General features: G+C 48.5%; 5 protein-coding genes across 5 annotated transcripts; 3 read left to right on the forward strand and 2 right to left on the reverse strand.

Moving 5' to 3' along the window:
- The first annotated feature begins 115 nt into the window (after window positions 1-115).
- Window positions 116-3,957, forward strand: POJ06DRAFT_253118 (uncharacterized protein). Its single transcript, XM_056187597.1, has 3 exons — window positions 116-864; window positions 923-2,848; window positions 2,899-3,957. Exons 1-3 carry the CDS (start codon window positions 601-603, stop codon window positions 3,544-3,546), a joined length of 2,838 nt encoding a protein of 945 aa, XP_056044023.1. The 5' UTR covers window positions 116-600; the 3' UTR covers window positions 3,547-3,957.
- POJ06DRAFT_107515 (uncharacterized protein) lies at window positions 3,637-4,345 on the reverse strand. Its single transcript, XM_056184003.1, has 3 exons — window positions 3,935-4,345; window positions 3,755-3,884; window positions 3,637-3,702 (listed from the first exon to the last, which is right to left on the reverse strand). Exons 1-2 carry the CDS (start codon window positions 4,261-4,263, stop codon window positions 3,779-3,781), a joined length of 435 nt encoding a protein of 144 aa, XP_056044024.1. The 5' UTR covers window positions 4,264-4,345; the 3' UTR covers window positions 3,637-3,702; window positions 3,755-3,778.
- A 22-nt stretch (window positions 4,346-4,367) lies between these two features.
- On the forward strand, window positions 4,368-10,952 carry POJ06DRAFT_275643 (uncharacterized protein). The gene is made up of 5 exons (XM_056189656.1): window positions 4,368-5,083; window positions 5,140-7,652; window positions 7,700-8,181; window positions 8,233-10,245; window positions 10,297-10,952. The coding sequence occupies exons 1-5, from the start codon at window positions 4,531-4,533 to the stop codon at window positions 10,565-10,567; spliced, it is 5,832 nt and encodes a 1,943-aa protein (XP_056044025.1). The 5' UTR covers window positions 4,368-4,530; the 3' UTR covers window positions 10,568-10,952.
- Window positions 10,953-13,567, forward strand: POJ06DRAFT_253125 (uncharacterized protein). Its single transcript, XM_056187598.1, has one exon. It carries the CDS (start codon window positions 10,965-10,967, stop codon window positions 13,488-13,490), a length of 2,526 nt encoding a protein of 841 aa, XP_056044026.1. The 5' UTR covers window positions 10,953-10,964; the 3' UTR covers window positions 13,491-13,567.
- On the reverse strand, window positions 13,568-15,127 carry POJ06DRAFT_210088 (uncharacterized protein). Its single transcript, XM_056185427.1, has 3 exons — window positions 14,732-15,127; window positions 14,651-14,675; window positions 13,568-14,595 (listed from the first exon to the last, which is right to left on the reverse strand). The coding sequence occupies exons 1-3, from the start codon at window positions 14,786-14,788 to the stop codon at window positions 13,913-13,915; spliced, it is 765 nt and encodes a 254-aa protein (XP_056044027.1). The 5' UTR covers window positions 14,789-15,127; the 3' UTR covers window positions 13,568-13,912.
- Window positions 15,128-15,324: the final 197 nt, after the last annotated feature.

Genomic DNA, 15,324 nt, shown 5'->3' on the forward strand with positions numbered 1-15,324 from the left:
GCCGCACTGATATACGTTTAAGGCAACCTTCCAGAACCCCGCAGAAGCCTCGAGCCCCATGCACCAGTCTCGCGCAGGTTGTGCCTTATACGCTGCTACGACGCGGCTGCCCCAACAGAACGGCATGTATTTCCGGCGATGAGTGCTGCCCCGAGGCAACTGGCTGCCACGTTGGCTCCGCGCTAACAGCTGCAAGGGTCCGCCACGTTGACTCCCTGGCAGGCGTACGTACACTTAGTTCAGCTCTCGCATCTCCAGGCTGATCTCTAGCTCTTGTTCGCAAACAAATTCGTCGGCTCCCGTCCAGATCCGCAGTGGCGGCATCTCAGATCCGCGGCGTACGTCATTTGTTCGTTTTGCAACTGTGCTTTGAGGCGTTGGGGGAGGGGAAGTCAAATTGTGCTTGCTCAGCTCCGTCAACCGAATCCTCCTGGATTTGCTCACATTGGCAGCTGTTGGTGATCTACACATTTCGCAAGAGCTATTTCGTGTAGAAATGTTCTCTGTCGACTCTCACTAACTGGTTCGAAGAGGATAGGTACTTTCGTCCTCGTGCCAATTTCCCCGCACAATTTTGCTTTGCAAGACACCACCACAGCCATGAGCAGAGTATCTCACTCCGACGAGGAGCCGATCATATTATCGCCCACTTTGCTGCCGTCTCGATTAGCGCGGCTAGTGTCGGCTCTTTCTCGGTCGTCGACGATATCTTTGCGGCTGGGCACGTTCGTTATCGAAACCGTTCTTGATTCAGCTCGAATAGGTACCATCACCTCTATTGACGTTTCGAAGCGAGCGGTCGAGAGCCTTGTATTCAAGGCCGAGGAAGATGTTCCAGAAGGAGGCATCTTCACCACTCTTGGGGTATACAAAATATCTTGTGCGACGTCCGTGTGTGATTGGCATTCTGACTGTATCGCAGATGTCCGCGATAAATAGGACCACAACGCTAGCACAGCTTTTCGCGTCTGCATCTTTCCATTTTGCTACATCTGCAGTCTCTACATTCAGTAATCTAGCACAAGATTCCGTTCATATGGTCGATAGCATATTCGGCTCGACAGAATCGTCCCGCGCGATTGCCAGTATCATCTCCTTAATTCGGCGAGAGCTAGGCGACGGATCAGGTCTCTACGGCCTTGTTTCTGGTCTTACGTGTTTTTCCATCTTACAAGCCCGCGGCTCGCGCCGCACGCTTCAGGGAATCGAAATGCGTGTGCTTTGGGACGTCGTCGTTCTCGACACAGGCGAAACCCGCACCCTCGAAGTCAAGAATACGCGCGCGGATCTCTATGATGAACTAGCGGTCGTGAAGCATATCGCACCCGATGCTGAAGTTGTTGTCAGCACCGAGGAAGTAACTACAAAGACCACGACAATTGAAGTTGTTGGTTCTTCGGCGGAGGGTGCTAAGGTTGCAATCCCTGACAATGCTGTCGTCATGGAAGAAGAAGTCCTTGATCCGCGCGATGGTGAGAATCCTCGGTATCGCGTCATGTTTCAGAGTATCAGTCGGCGGTTTAACAAGAAGCGTGGTACGGGTGAGGATATTAATGCGTTCAGTCGCCCGCCTCTCAATGGATTTACAACGTCTTCTATGCGACAGCAGACCGGATCGTCCATTGCTTCGCAACGCTCGGACTCTAAAGTCTACGAGATCGAGGACCCAGATGAGCGCGACCTGCTGGAGGTTAGTGGTGATGGCACGCAAAGAGTGTCTCTAGAATTGCGCCCATCTGTTTCAAGCGACGTTCCTTCCACATATTCGCTATCGCGGGACGGCGCGGTTACGCCCGATGGACAACTGCAACCGCCAGCTGATATTAGGTCTCACACTGATTTAGTGATGACCGACGATGAAGATCTCCTTCATAACGACGGCAGCCCTGTGAAGACATCTCAGTATGACGACATTTCTGTTGCGCCTGAGTCTCCAGCAGCGCATGAAGTCTCCATTTCCCGACGGATTTCGAAGAGCTTGAAGTCTGTCGATCAGCATGTGAAGAGAGCGGCAAGTCCGTTTATTGGTCCTGGAATGGTGCCTATCAGCAAGAAGCTTTCTCGGCACAATTCTGTTCCTGCAGTTGGCGCGACTACTATCACTCGTCGACAATCGCAACGGCATCTTCGTGGAGGCAAGTACAGGGATGGACATCACAGTTCTGATGTCCTGATCGGGTCGCCTTCCAATTCAAACTCAGCAGCCGCCCCACCCCAGTCGTCACCAGTTTCCGGTCGAGGGGGCCGACGCCGGTCTTCATCAACATCGTTTTATACGCTCAAGACTACACAGTCACAGACATCACTTGTTCTCGACGCAAGCGAAGAACCTCAGATTCAGCCGTTCCCGCCTGCACACATATGCTCCAACTTGGCGAAATATATGCGGTTCGCGTCTGCCTCATATGGTCAATCATTCATGAGATTGCTTGGAATTGGCATCGCAGATAGAATGTTCCCTTCCACCGACGCACATCACGCCGAGCACCATGCATTTGCAAGTCACACCGGCGTTGGTCTGGATCACATCCTGCTATCCAGTTTCACCGATACTGCCATTGACCAGTCGGGAGGCATTCCTCTTGTGCACTTTGTCGCCGTCGATCACGTCAACAAGACTGTGGTTTTAACTATCAGAGGAACGTTGGGTCTGGAAGATGTTCTTACCGACTTGACGTGCGAGTACCAGGAGTTCGAATGGCGTGGGAAGATATACAAAGCCCACAGAGGCATGCTAAAATCGGCTTTGCTTCTCAAGCGACCGTCATCACGCGTACTTATGACCATTAAAGTTGCTTTGGAGGAGCTGGGCCGTGAGTATGGTCTAGTCATATGTGGTCATTCATTGGTATGTTTTTGGCAAAGTCAGATCTCCAGATAATGCTAATCTTTACTTAGGGCGGAGGTGTTGCGGCTCTTCTCAGCATTTTAATCTCAGAACCTGCGCCGGGGGGAATATTTGTCACATCAGGATACTCGACTTTACCAGCCGGCCGAAAGATTCACAGCTATGCTTTCGGTCCGCCTGCAACGATTTCGTCTGATCTTCGAATGAAAACTCGTCGTCTCACAACGTCGGTCGTCTACGGCCTTGACATCGTGCCCTGTCTTTCGCTCGGCGTACTCCGGGATTTCCAGAGCGTTGCGCTTGCTTTCAAGGCCGATAAACAGGGCGTCGTCGATCAAATCCGCAAACGCGTGTTATCGAAATTGGCGTCTCGTACTGGCGCGTTCTTCGATGCTCAAGATGACGATTATCTATGGGCTGAACTCTGCAAGTTGCGCCATGGCATGCAGAACGAGAAGCTGGTACCACCGGGAGATGTCTACCACCTGACCACTAGCACTGTTTTCGAGACGCACGACGGAAGAACCAAGAAGGCTACGCGCGTCGTTGGTCGAGTAGTTTTGGATGTTGACAAACGGTTCGGTGAGCCGGTTTTTGGAAGAGGCATTTTCCATCATTCACCAGTTTATTATGAGCGTGCATTAGAAGTTTTGGAACGGGGAATCTGTGAGGATAAGAAGGATGACGGCATAATTTAGGCATTGTAAATAGCTGACGACATCACAGTTAAAATGTCATGCTAATGAAGGTCGTCCACGGTTAGAACAAGTATGGCCAACATGATGTGCACGACTCATGTATGGTCTCAATCCCGATTTGACACGAATCCCCGCGTCCATCATCAATATAGTCCACCATGCCGAATTAATATACAACAAAATGCTTTTGCAAATACTATACACTCACGTAAATTTACCCGTCACAAGCCGTCTATCGTCGGATAAGCAGATACACATTCTCCTGTTTCAGCGAGGCAAGTTTCTTGTATCCGCCTTCAAGGCACATTAACAATCCTCCAAAGGACACATACACGGCACTACCAAATGATTAGAATAATGCTCAATATAAAATTAAGTGTTGTCATACATGTTATCGTTCTTTCCTTCCTCAAATTTGTACACGGTCCCGTACATAACGTAGTCGTAGTCATCGGCCAGACCACGCTCACCGGGCTTAGGTTCCCGCCAGCCAGAAGTACTAGTGTTTCTAGATGACGACTCAGTGGAGAGAGTCTTGGCAATAGCTAGCGAGAGAATCTCGCCTGTAGAGACAGGGAACAGTTCGGTATTGATGTCGAGCGTGAGGTGGATATCCGAAGTCGAATTTGACGTCGCCGTGATGCGCGATACGCGGTCGTAGCGCTTGTTATCGAGGGTTGTGATAGTAAATAGATCGTCGAACAACGGAGTTGCCATATTTGCGGCGTGGATCTGGCTGGACGGCAAAAAGTCGTGATCTAGGTATTTGTTCTCAGTGAGAGCGGGGAGAAAAAATCCGCCAGCCGTTGTGGCGCATCAGGGTGGCTAGTGCATGGCGGTGCAATTAAGCGGCTGCCATCAAGCCGCCATTTGCACTTGCACCACACTCCGTCGAAACAAAATACGCATCACACCCTAAGTACTGTCGACCAGTTCCGCGCTACCATCCTTTCTTCTCCATCTGTCGTCCCTCGTCCTGCATCAATGGTCTCCGAGCGGGAGCTACCGATCGTGCCGGACGCGGTCACTCCCCCTATCGAGAGTGTGGACGCTGTTGTCGATTCGAGCAGGGAAAGTAACGATGCTGCGCATGCTGCAGCTTCAGCTGCAACGGCCACCCCGTCTTCCGCGGAGCCCTCCACTGTGCCGGCAGGCAACGAAACCGAGAATTCGGAAGAGACTGAGCCAAGTGGCAATGCAATTGAGTCGGTAGAAAAGCCAGATCCTTCGCTGACCGGCGAGCAGTCGGAGTCCAGTGAGGCTGTTCAGGTCACAAAGAATGAGAGCGAATCTCCCACAGATTCCGAGTCGGTGACGACCGAGCAGCGACGATCCGAACCTCCGACGCCAACTGCTGACGAACAGTCTGGTTCTGTGTCAAGGCACAGGTCCACAACGTCGATTGCAAGCAGCAGAATTAGCAATTCGAGCACGATGTCATCTATGATGTTTGTGAGCAAGGCGCTTGAATCTATCCTAGCCAGCAGAGATGGAAGGCGTCAAAGTCCGCTACAAATAGGTTTAAATAATGCTATTGGTACGTTATTATTTGATATATATTTCATTGGCGCTAACCCGTCATCCGCCTTGTAGAGCAGTTGAAAAAGCTCTCCCCGGACTCGCCTTCTCCAGTTGTCATCTTGGAACCGCTGCGGTTGGCTACGTTGACAAATGACAATGATGTGAAAGTAACCGCCATTGATTGCATCGGCAAGCTTTTCTCGTTCTCCTTTTTCGTGGACGTACCAGCGACCCCGGAGCCAGCTGATGGAGACACTGTGCCAACTCTTCCTGCGCGTTCTATCAAGATAGTGGATCAAGCGGTCGAAGTCGTCTGCGATTCCTTCAGAGGGGATGCTACTGACGAACGAGTCGAACTGCAAATTATTAAAGCTCTGCTCGCCGCCGTGCTCAACGAGAAGACTGTCGTCCATGGCGCGGCGCTATTGAAGGCAATTAGACAGACGTACAATATCTTCATCCTATCTCGATCGAATGCAAATCAGGCCATCGCTCAGGCGACGCTTACACAGATGGTTAATGTAGTGTTTGAACGAGTGAAGCGTCGAATAAACTTACAGGGTACTCAAGAAGACAACTCTGATGTTATTGAAATCCCTATCCCACCCACATTTGACGAGAAGGGACTTCCTGAAGATGACGATAAGGCCAATGAAGTTTATGAAGCGAAAGAAGGTGCGGGATCAGATACTATACTAGCAGAAAAGGGACCGGAAGGGCAGCCTCAGACCAAGATTACACTGGAGTCTTTCGAGAACAAAAAGTCTTTCGACGAAGAACGGATTCCCGAGACAGCGAATAGTGGTCCACGCGACGAGGAGGAGCTCTTTATTCGAGATGCTTTCTTGGTTTTCCGTGCGATGTGTAAGCTGTCGATCAAGGCAATTGACGCTACTGACAAGCCCGACATGCGATCTCATGCCATGCGGTCGAAGCTTCTATCGCTGCACCTGGTCTATACTATTCTAAGCGCTCACATGATCGTGTTCACTTCACAAGATGTTATCATTCGGTCCAGTGCGTCGTCAGAAGAGACAGTCTTCATTCATGCGATCCGACAATACCTATGCCTGTGTCTCTCGAGAAACGCTGCAAGTCCCATTCCTCCGATTTTTGAGGTTTCGTGCGATATATTCTGGCTAATCCTCCTCAATCTGCGAAGTCAGATGAAGAAAGAAATCGAAGTTTTCATGACGGAAATTTACATTCCTATTTTGGAAATGAAGAATTCGACTCCCCATCAGAAACAGTACCTCCTTCGAGGAATCGAGAGATTGTTTGCCGATCCACGTGCGCTAGTTGAGATTTATCTTAATTACGATTGTGACAACACCGCTTTGGACAATATATTCCAGCGACTTATCGAATATCTTTCTCGAGTCGCCGTCGTTCCCGTTCACATTACGCAGTTCCAATTGCAGCAGTATCAGGAGCTACAGCGCGTGAACGACGCAAGTTCGTTCGGTGGTTCCGGCAGTCCCGCAGGCGTTGCTATACCTCCATCATTCTCCTCAAGCGCTGCAGCAGCAATGCAAACCAGCGCCGCCGCCGAGCTTGCTTCACAAATCCCACTCGAGTACACGCTTAAGCGACTGTCGTTGGACTGTCTCGTCACTATACTTGAGTCGCTTGTGGAATGGTCGCAGAAGGGAATCGCAGATGCTGCCGCCATTGCAGTTCCGCAGCCGAACGAAAGAGATTCAGATTCGATTGCAGATGATGAAACTCGAGCAGGCTCGATTACTCCTAGCAGCGCACTACATCTCTCATCGCCACTGGCAGACAAAGGTCGATCTATCGTCAATGGAACAAGTGGCAATACTACTCCTACTGATGATCCTTCTCAGTTTGAATCGTTGAAACATAGGAAAACTGCGTTACTGGAAGGCATCAAACAGTTCAATTTCAAACCTAAGAGGGGAATTGCGTTACTGTGCGAGAATAATTTCATCACCTCTAAGGACCCTGTCGATGTTGCTCGCTTTTTACTTACAACTGAAGGTCTTTCGAAGGCTATCATCGGAGAATACCTTGGCGAGGGCGATCCTGAGAATGTTGTCATCATGCATGCGTTCGTGGACTTAATGGATTTCTCGGATATGAAATTCGTTGATGCGCTACGACGCTTTTTGCAAGCATTTAGACTGCCAGGCGAATCTCAAAAGATCGATCGATTCATGTTGAAGTTCGCCGAGCGGTATATTTCCGGAAATCCTTCAATTTTTGCGAATGCGGATACTGCGTACGTACTAGCGTATTCAGTAATTATGCTTAATACCGATTTGCACTCCCCTCAGGTTAAGAATCGCATGAGCAAGCAGGATTTCTTCAAGAATAACAAAGGTATCAATGATAACGCCGACTTGCCGGAAGCCTTTTTGAGCGACATATTCGATGAAATTCTGAATAATGAGATTATTCTCAAATCAGAGCACGACGCGGCGCTCATGGCTGGTCCATCGCCGGCACAGCCGGGAGCGACCTCAATTGCGGCCAACATCGGACAGGTTCTGGCTACGGTTGGTCGAGACCTACAGCGAGAGGCCTACTTGCATGCGTCGCGTGAGATGGCGAATAAGACTGAGGTAGGTGGCTGTTGAATCACCGTAAGAGTTTAATTAACCATTCGTAGTTGTTGTTCAAGAATTTGGTTCGCTCGCAGCGTAAGGAAACCAGTGGTCCAACCGTGATATTCTATAGTGCATCGCATTTCGAGCACGTTGGTCCCATGTTCGACGTTGTGTGGATGTCTTTCCTAGCCGGTCTATCTGCACCTATGCAAGACTCAGACGAGCCAGACATCATCAAATCCTGCATGGAGGGCATGAAGTTGGCAGTAAGAATTGCGTGCTTGTTTGATATTGAGCTTGCAAGAATCTCGTTCGTCTCTGCTCTGGCGAAGTACACAAACTTGCAGAATATCAGTGAGATGAAGCCAAAGAACGTGGAGGGAACGAAAGCTCTGTTGGATATTGCATTATCTGATGGAGATCTGTTGAAAGATTCGTGGAAGGATGTGCTTACCTGTGTGAGTCAGCTCGAACGATTCCAGCTTATCAGCTCAGGAATCTCAGAAGGTGTCGTGCCTGATCTAGGGCTGGCCAAGTTAGCACCGTAGGTAATTTGCTATATTTGCAATTTTCTGATAGCTAATGCTCAGGTTAGGCGTGAATCGTTTGAGAGTCAGAGGTCAAAGAGCTCTGTCTCCACTAGACCAATTCGATCACGGTCATCTACGATTGCTACCCCGTTTTCGGCAGTCGTTGCAGAGGAGACGCGAGCTAGAGAAATCGTGGTTGCAATGGATAAGATTTTTACTCAAAGTTCCATGTTGTCCGGTGATGGTATAGTGCATTTTGTGAGAGCGTTAACTGCGGTCTCTCGCGAAGAGATTCAGTCGTCCGGACAGAGTGAGCATCCGCGAATGTTTTCGCTGCAGAAGATGGTGGATGTTTGTTACTACAACATGAACCGTATCAGATTTGAGTGGTCGAACCTGTGGGCCATCATGGGTGAGCAGTTTAATAACGTTGGCTGCCATTCCAATATCACAGTTGTTTTCTTTGCTCTCGATTCCCTTCGCCAATTGTCAATGCGGTTCTTGGAAATGGAGGAGTTGCCACACTTTAAGTTCCAGAAAGATTTCCTACGAACTTTTGAGCATATCATATCGAACAATCCATCCCCGCAGGTTAAGGATATGGTTCTTCGGTGTCTGCAGCAAATGGTATTATCTCGTGCAGCAAATATTCGGTCTGGCTGGTCGGCAATGTTTGGCGTTTTCACGTTTGCTGCTAAAGAGCAGTATGAGCCAATCGTTCAGTTCGCATTCGAGAATATCAAACTCATCCACAAGGACGATTTCGAGTTGATTATGGCTCAGGGAAGTTTTGCGGATCTGGCCGTTTGTCTGACAGAATTTGCCAAGAATTTCCGGTTCCAGAAGATAAGCTTGCACTCAATCGAACTACTTCGAAGTTCGATTCCGCGAATGCTAGAGTATCAGAAGAATGTTCTTGCCGGTACGATTGTTGTGCAGGCCGCGAGCAAGGCATCTATCGAAGATCCATCAGTCAAGTTCTGGTTCCCAGTGCTGTTTGCATTCCATGACATTATCATGACCGGGGAAGACCTAGAGGTACGGTCCCGAGCATTGAACTACCTTTTTGACACACTTGTGGAGTACGGTGGTGATTTCCAACCGGATTTCTGGGATTTGGTGTGCCGACAGCTTTTATTCCCCATTTTCATTGTTCTGAAATCACGATCCGAGATGTCACGATTTAACAATCACGAGGACATGTCTGTGTGGCTGTCGACGACTATGATCCAGGCTCTGCGGAATCTGATGGCACTTTTTACGCACTACTTCGATACTCTAGAGCGCATGTTGGACGGATTTTTGGATCTCCTTATCACGTGTATATGCCAGGAGAACGATACTCTGGCTCGAATCGGCAGCTCTTGTCTTCAGCAACTTATCACTCAGAATGTTCGAAAGTTCCGAAAAGAGCATTGGACCAAAATTGTTGGTGCATTCGTTACTCTCTTCGAGACTACGACGGCCTATCAACTCTTTTTGTCGCAAGGCGCTGAGCCACCCGTCTCACCGGCAGACGAGATTGATGTCATTGGCTTGAAAATCAACGGATTATCATACCCTATCCCGAACGATGACATCGAGCAAGCCCATCGTGAGCGACTAGGAGATGATGGTGAGTCTGCAGCTCCCACGAATGGTGTGAGAAAATCGTCAGTGTCGTCTATCTCATCAAATCCTCAGACGCCCACAACACAACAGGCGCCATCGGTCGTATCCCCGGCCAAGAAACGCGAATTCAACAAGATCATTGTTAAGTGCGTCTTGCAGCTTCTTCTCATCGAAGCGGTGTCGGAGCTATTTTCGAATGACGAGGTTTATAACAATATTCCGTCCGAGGAACTGCTCGTCTTAATGCGCGTCTTGCGCAAGAGCTTCCAATTTGCGAGAACGTTTAATGGAAACAGGGAACTGCGTATAAAGCTATGGAAGGAAGGGTTTATGAAACAACTACCGAATCTGCTGAAGCAAGAATCAGGTGCTGCTTCCACGTATATCCATATTCTCCTACGAATGTATCACGATCCTAATCAAGATCGCGTTGAGAATAAGGAGAACATTGAAGAGGCTTTAATTCCGTAAGTAATTTTAGGTATCTAAATCTGTGACTACGACTGATCAAGCAACAGACTATGTGCGGATATTATTAGAGGATACACAATACTGGACGATGAGACGCAACAACGAAATATTACCGCCTGGAAACCAGTCGTCGTTGAAGTGATAGAAGGATACCTGAAGTTCAATCAGGAAGACTTTGCTCGACAGGTGGAGGTGTTTTATCCTCTAGGTGTCGAACTCCTCGGGCGTGAACCAGGAGCAGAAGTCAGAGTGGTTGTCCAGTCCCTGTTCAGAAGGATAGGGACAGTGTGGATGAAGGGTAAGGGACGTGACTTATAGGAATCAGGATCAAGAATTCATCATAATTGGGATGCGGGTAAACCATATAAGGAAGAAACCGCTGACGGCGGATCTTATTCTTGTCATTGGCAATGGATAGTATTAAAAAATGGGTAGAGAATAATGGCTACGTCAATCCTCTTATCATGATGTAACGTAGTTAATTATCTGTGTATTGGGAGTTACTCTACAGGATAGACTTTTGGCATGTACATTTTATTAGTATATATAAAATGTTTTGCCTGCGCATGAGTCGTTTGGTCAGCTCCGGAGAGGGCAGCAATGCCACAAACCCACGGGCGAGAGAGTGGTTGGAACCAACCCTAACCTCATGACATGACTAAAGGCAGCTGAAAATTGAACAAAATTGTGGACATAGACAATTACCGTGACAAGCATGGCGTCGAACCACTCGTCCTCGAGGATCCCAGATCTAGTGCGATTGGCGTCGTTAGAATTGCTACCTAAATCTTCATTTACAGATGTAGTACGCCAAGGTGCTTCAAAGACAGCAGCATCCACGGATCAACTTCTCGATCTTGGAGTTTCCTCACTAAACGCGTTTCTACAGCAGAATTACACCGGACCTCCGCTTAGCTTTGACGCTTATAGTATATTTACAGAAGCCGTCGACGATAAGGAAGCATTTGCATCACACTGTATCTCTGAACTAGAAAGCGATTCGGAAGAAGCGTATCCGCATGCCGAAGTTCCACATCTTCTAGTTCTCGCACTCGCAATTCTAAACTATCTCGCTAGCGTGGCACCGAGCAAAGCTGTATGCAAGTGGCTGGCACGGGCGCTTATGGTACATCAGTCACTTCTATCTGCGCCGGCTTCGACTTTGCACGATCAGATTTTCGCCAATCTTACGGCATCGGCGCCATCCACTTCGTCGGTATCAGCTTTTGAGACAGCCGAACATTTCCTGGAGTTGGCGCGCGCTAGCATATACTATTCATATGACTCTCGAGCAGCGCAGGCGCTAAAATACGCTCAAGAAGCAACCGGGCTGGAGTACAACGTCACTGGTATAAAGGCATTACGAACGAAATACCAACAGCGAGAGATCGCGAATTTGGTTGTGCTTGCTAGAAGCTCACCTGGTCTTCGTGAAGTCAACAAGCAGGTCGCGGTTAAGAACAGTCAAGAGGATGTGCTACCATCTGCTCTACCGCTGAATTCGGATTTGCTGCTTGAGGCACCCAAATTTGTGAATCTCGGTGAGACTCTGAGTGAGGGTGAGGAAAGTGACAATGGCAATGGAGACGAAGCCATCTCAGTCTCACTTTCGGAAGAGGATCCGAACAGGCCATCAGTGCTAGCGGATATCGACAGTTGCTTGTTACTTGTGACAGAACACAGAATTCGATCCGTCTCACCATCCAATAGCCCACTGACTACGGAGGAAGTTCTCGCTTATGTCTCTCGCGTCATTCTCTCATCGACGAGCATATCAGAGTCATCGTATATTCCCGGCAAGGTGAATTGGACGGTGTTTTCTCGAGCTCTCTGGGAGCGCAGCATTCTCGAGTCGAATTCTGCAAAGACCGTTGAGCGGGGGACGCTGCAAATGGCGAGTCTCGTTGATGAGCTGGGTGTTGCCTCTTCGTCTACTGCAATGATACATACGTCCGCAGCGGTTGCTCCAGTCGAGGAACGCCTTAAGTATATACATGTATTACCACTCCTACCGCGCTGGCGGATGGATCTAGCGCTGGCGACTCAGTACTTGTCGCTTGGTATGCTTCGGTCTGCACAAGATATCTATGCTAGGTTGGACCTTCCCATAGAAAGTGCTCTTTGCACTGCCGCGGCCGGCTCTCCAAAGGAGGCTATTGACATTCTTGAGAAGTATCTCCAGACTCCTCATGTTAACACTCCACGTGCATGGTCGGTACTCGGCGATGTCACTCAGAAGCCCGAATACTGGGAACGAGCTTGGGACGAAGGGAAGTATGCTGCAGCCAAGCGATCACTAGGAGAGTATTACTTCAAGGCAGGCGCGCCTGACCAGTGCATTGTCCACCTTGCGGAAGCGTTGAAGAAGAATCCGCTGAATAGACAAGCTTGGTTTCTGTACGGCTGTGCTGGTCTAGAAACCCAGCAATACGATCTTGCAGCAGAAGGCTTCACAAGATGCGTGTCCATGGATAAAGATGATGCCAAGGCATGGTCTAATTTGGCAACAGCATTGCTGCACATGGGTCAACAGCCTGGTGCTGAACGTTCAAAGTCGAAGGAATCACTGAGCGCACTGGCGGAAGCGTGTAGATTGAACCCCGATGATTCGAGATTGTGGAGTAATCTCGTTATTGTTGGCGCGAAGCTTGAAAATTGGGCTACATGTTTGCGTGGCACGCTGCGTCTAGTCGAATTGCTTGGAGACAAACAAGGTGAAGGTGCTTTAGATCTCGGCGTCATGAGAGTCCTTGTACAAGTTCTTGTCTCAGATGCATATAGCAGCGGAGAGAATGGCGATGCCTCGGCGAAGAAGCAAAGCTTTTTTGAAAGACAGGCTATCAAACTCTTTACTGAGACAGTACCTGGCCTAGTTACTCGAACGCCTGAATTGTGGCTATTAACAGCTAAGGTGGAGCAATGGCGCAAGCGGCCATGGGCTGCCCTTGATGCCTACGAGAAAATGTTTCGACTAGCCGTGGCAGCGTTTGAAAGCGATGAGACTAGCAAGACAAAATGGACAGCTGCGGTTGATGCCTGCGCGATGGTGGTTGATGCCTATACAAATCTTGGAGAATTGCCCGGGAGGATGGCTGGCGGTGATGAAAGTCAAGTAGTCTGCAAGGACTGGAAGTGGAGAGCGAAAACCACGGTGAGATCTTTGATGTCCAAAGGAAAGAGATTATGGGTCGATTCAGAGGGATGGGATAGGTTAGTAGAGATGAGAGATGACTTGAAATAGATAACGAAATTGCATTTTGCTGGCGTACAAATTAGGGAATACAAAAACGTTTAGTCTTTATATCATAGTTGCACATTACGCGCGAAGATAATGTATATTGTAGACGTTACCTGTATGAATTTATGATTCAATACATACATGAAACTACCAGAAACGAACAACCTAAAGTACAGTCAACGTCAAACATTTGGGATCACACGACAAATAATATTCAGCAACCGCACAATTACATCATAGCTCAGACAACTGCATTCATCTTATCAACGCATGAGTCCATTCAATTGTAAATAGTACCAAAAGATTAGCCGATCTTTGTTAACGTTCATCCTACCATTGGTCCAATTCAGCAGGCACCACCATATCTCCAATTACTTACTATATGGTGTTACGCCACACCAAGTCTGATCATTGTTCATTTGTTTTCACTCAGTTTTCGCCTCAGGTGCGGCGGCAGTCCTGGGCGCCCCTTTGAGAAAAGCCTTAACCTGAGTCCACCCGTTCTTCGCAAATGCAGGAACCGCAGGGTGAACGATAAGACTGTCAATTCTGACCTCCCAGTTACGGACGGCAAGCTTAGTGAAAGCAGACTGCTCGAAGCGCAATCGCATGAACGATCCGTAAACGGCGAGAGAGATCCAAGAACCTTTACGCCAGAGGAGAGCATCAAGGAATATGCGGACAAGAAGGACAAGTTCGAGATTAGCAACGGCCTTGGTAAACTTGTCGTTATAGCTGTCAACAAAGTTCTGAATCTTGGTGGCTAATGGAGAGTTCGATGGATATCCAATGGCGGGGAAGACGTTGGTGCGAGTGTATGTCAGGACATGGAAAAACGAATAAATTGCAAAAGCGGGAAGCGTCACAAGCAATGGCTTGGAAATCAGCCACAAGAGGGCAATGATCATGTACTGGACATTGTCGTCACGTAGGAGTGCAGTAGTATTGGGAAACGAGGATTTGTACGTTCGGTAAAGTACAATGCCGTAAGTGACAATGACCGATACAAAGGTCTCTCTATACCAGAATCGGGCCCATTTCGTTCCAGGTGAAAACTTTACAGTCGACAGGGCATAGAAGAAGACACCCAAAAGAACAAAAACGTGACCTGGAAGAGTTTAAGTCAGTTTACCATAACAGTTGGCTCAGGGCCGTAAACCTACCAGTGAACCACGCAAATTGAAGCGTCTATAGTCATGTTAGATCCGTACTCACCCGATTAACCTTGCGAGCCATTCTCTTACCTTAACAAGTTGAAGAATGCGTTGCGACGTCGGGGTGCCAGGGGTAGGAGGAGCCATCTGCGTGTAATTCACATGTTAGTCTCCGAATCAAACCACGAGCGATGCATTGTTCTCAAAATTTTGACGCCTAATATTAAAGCGCAGGCTGCCAAATAGGGTAAATGTGATTGGAAATAGCAAACATCTAATGCTTTGAAGATCATGGTTGACATGTCACCATCAATTTGACGTTCCACGATGATCACACATAGAATTCTTAGTATATCAACATAACAGGTCTTCAACCGACACCATGCAGAGAAATGTCCAAACTGGACAATAAATGCGAACCTACCTTGGACCAGAAAGGTGATCTATAGTCGATGGAATTGGAATTAGACGGGTGAAAGATGAAGATCCTGGCGGGAAGTACAAGAATAAGCAGGACTAGGGCTCGGGCACCGGCGGTGCCGTTTGCACTTGTCGAGGCTTCGGCACTTCGACCCGCTTCGACGCACAGCCGCGTAATCCTGACAACTCTAAGCATGCTCACTTAATGCTGTATCTTGGTAACGCATATGCGTTTATGCCAGTATCGTGCTGGATCCGCCTTG

This window comes from Lipomyces tetrasporus, assembly GCF_029532465.1.
Source record: "Lipomyces tetrasporus strain NRRL Y-64009 chromosome Unknown POJ06scaffold_5, whole genome shotgun sequence".
NCBI classification, from domain to species: Eukaryota; Fungi; Ascomycota; class Lipomycetes; order Lipomycetales; family Lipomycetaceae; genus Lipomyces; species Lipomyces tetrasporus.

What these genes read in the sequence shown, in the direction of transcription:
- POJ06DRAFT_253118 (XM_056187597.1), top strand. Translation starts at nt 601, where the DNA reads ATGAGCAGAGTATCTCACTCCGACGAGGAGCCGATCATATTATCGCCC. An exon ending in GCATCTTCACCACTCTTGGG is followed by an intron (nt 865 to 922) that starts GTATACAAAATA and finishes ACTGTATCGCAG; the next exon opens with ATGTCCGCGATAAATAGGAC. An exon ending in TCATATGTGGTCATTCATTG is followed by an intron (nt 2,849 to 2,898) that starts GTATGTTTTTGG and finishes ATCTTTACTTAG; the next exon opens with GGCGGAGGTGTTGCGGCTCT.
- POJ06DRAFT_107515 (XM_056184003.1), bottom strand. Translation starts at nt 4,263, where the DNA reads ATGGCAACTCCGTTGTTCGACGATCTATTTACTATCACAACCCTCGAT. An exon ending in GAAGGAAAGAACGATAACAT is followed by an intron (nt 3,885 to 3,934) that starts GTATGACAACAC and finishes ATCATTTGGTAG; the next exon opens with TGCCGTGTATGTGTCCTTTG.
- POJ06DRAFT_210088 (XM_056185427.1), bottom strand. Translation starts at nt 14,788, where the DNA reads ATGGCTCCTCCTACCCCTGGCACCCCGACGTCGCAACGCATTCTTCAA. An exon ending in GCATTCTTCAACTTGTTAAG is followed by an intron (nt 14,676 to 14,731) that starts GTAAGAGAATGG and finishes ACATGACTATAG; the next exon opens with ACGCTTCAATTTGCGTGGTT. An exon ending in TCAATTTGCGTGGTTCACTG is followed by an intron (nt 14,596 to 14,650) that starts GTAGGTTTACGG and finishes AAACTCTTCCAG; the next exon opens with GTCACGTTTTTGTTCTTTTG.
- POJ06DRAFT_275643 (XM_056189656.1), top strand. Translation starts at nt 4,531, where the DNA reads ATGGTCTCCGAGCGGGAGCTACCGATCGTGCCGGACGCGGTCACTCCC. An exon ending in AGGTTTAAATAATGCTATTG is followed by an intron (nt 5,084 to 5,139) that starts GTACGTTATTAT and finishes TCCGCCTTGTAG; the next exon opens with AGCAGTTGAAAAAGCTCTCC. An exon ending in AGATGGCGAATAAGACTGAG is followed by an intron (nt 7,653 to 7,699) that starts GTAGGTGGCTGT and finishes AACCATTCGTAG; the next exon opens with TTGTTGTTCAAGAATTTGGT.
- POJ06DRAFT_253125 (XM_056187598.1), top strand. Translation starts at nt 10,965, where the DNA reads ATGGCGTCGAACCACTCGTCCTCGAGGATCCCAGATCTAGTGCGATTG.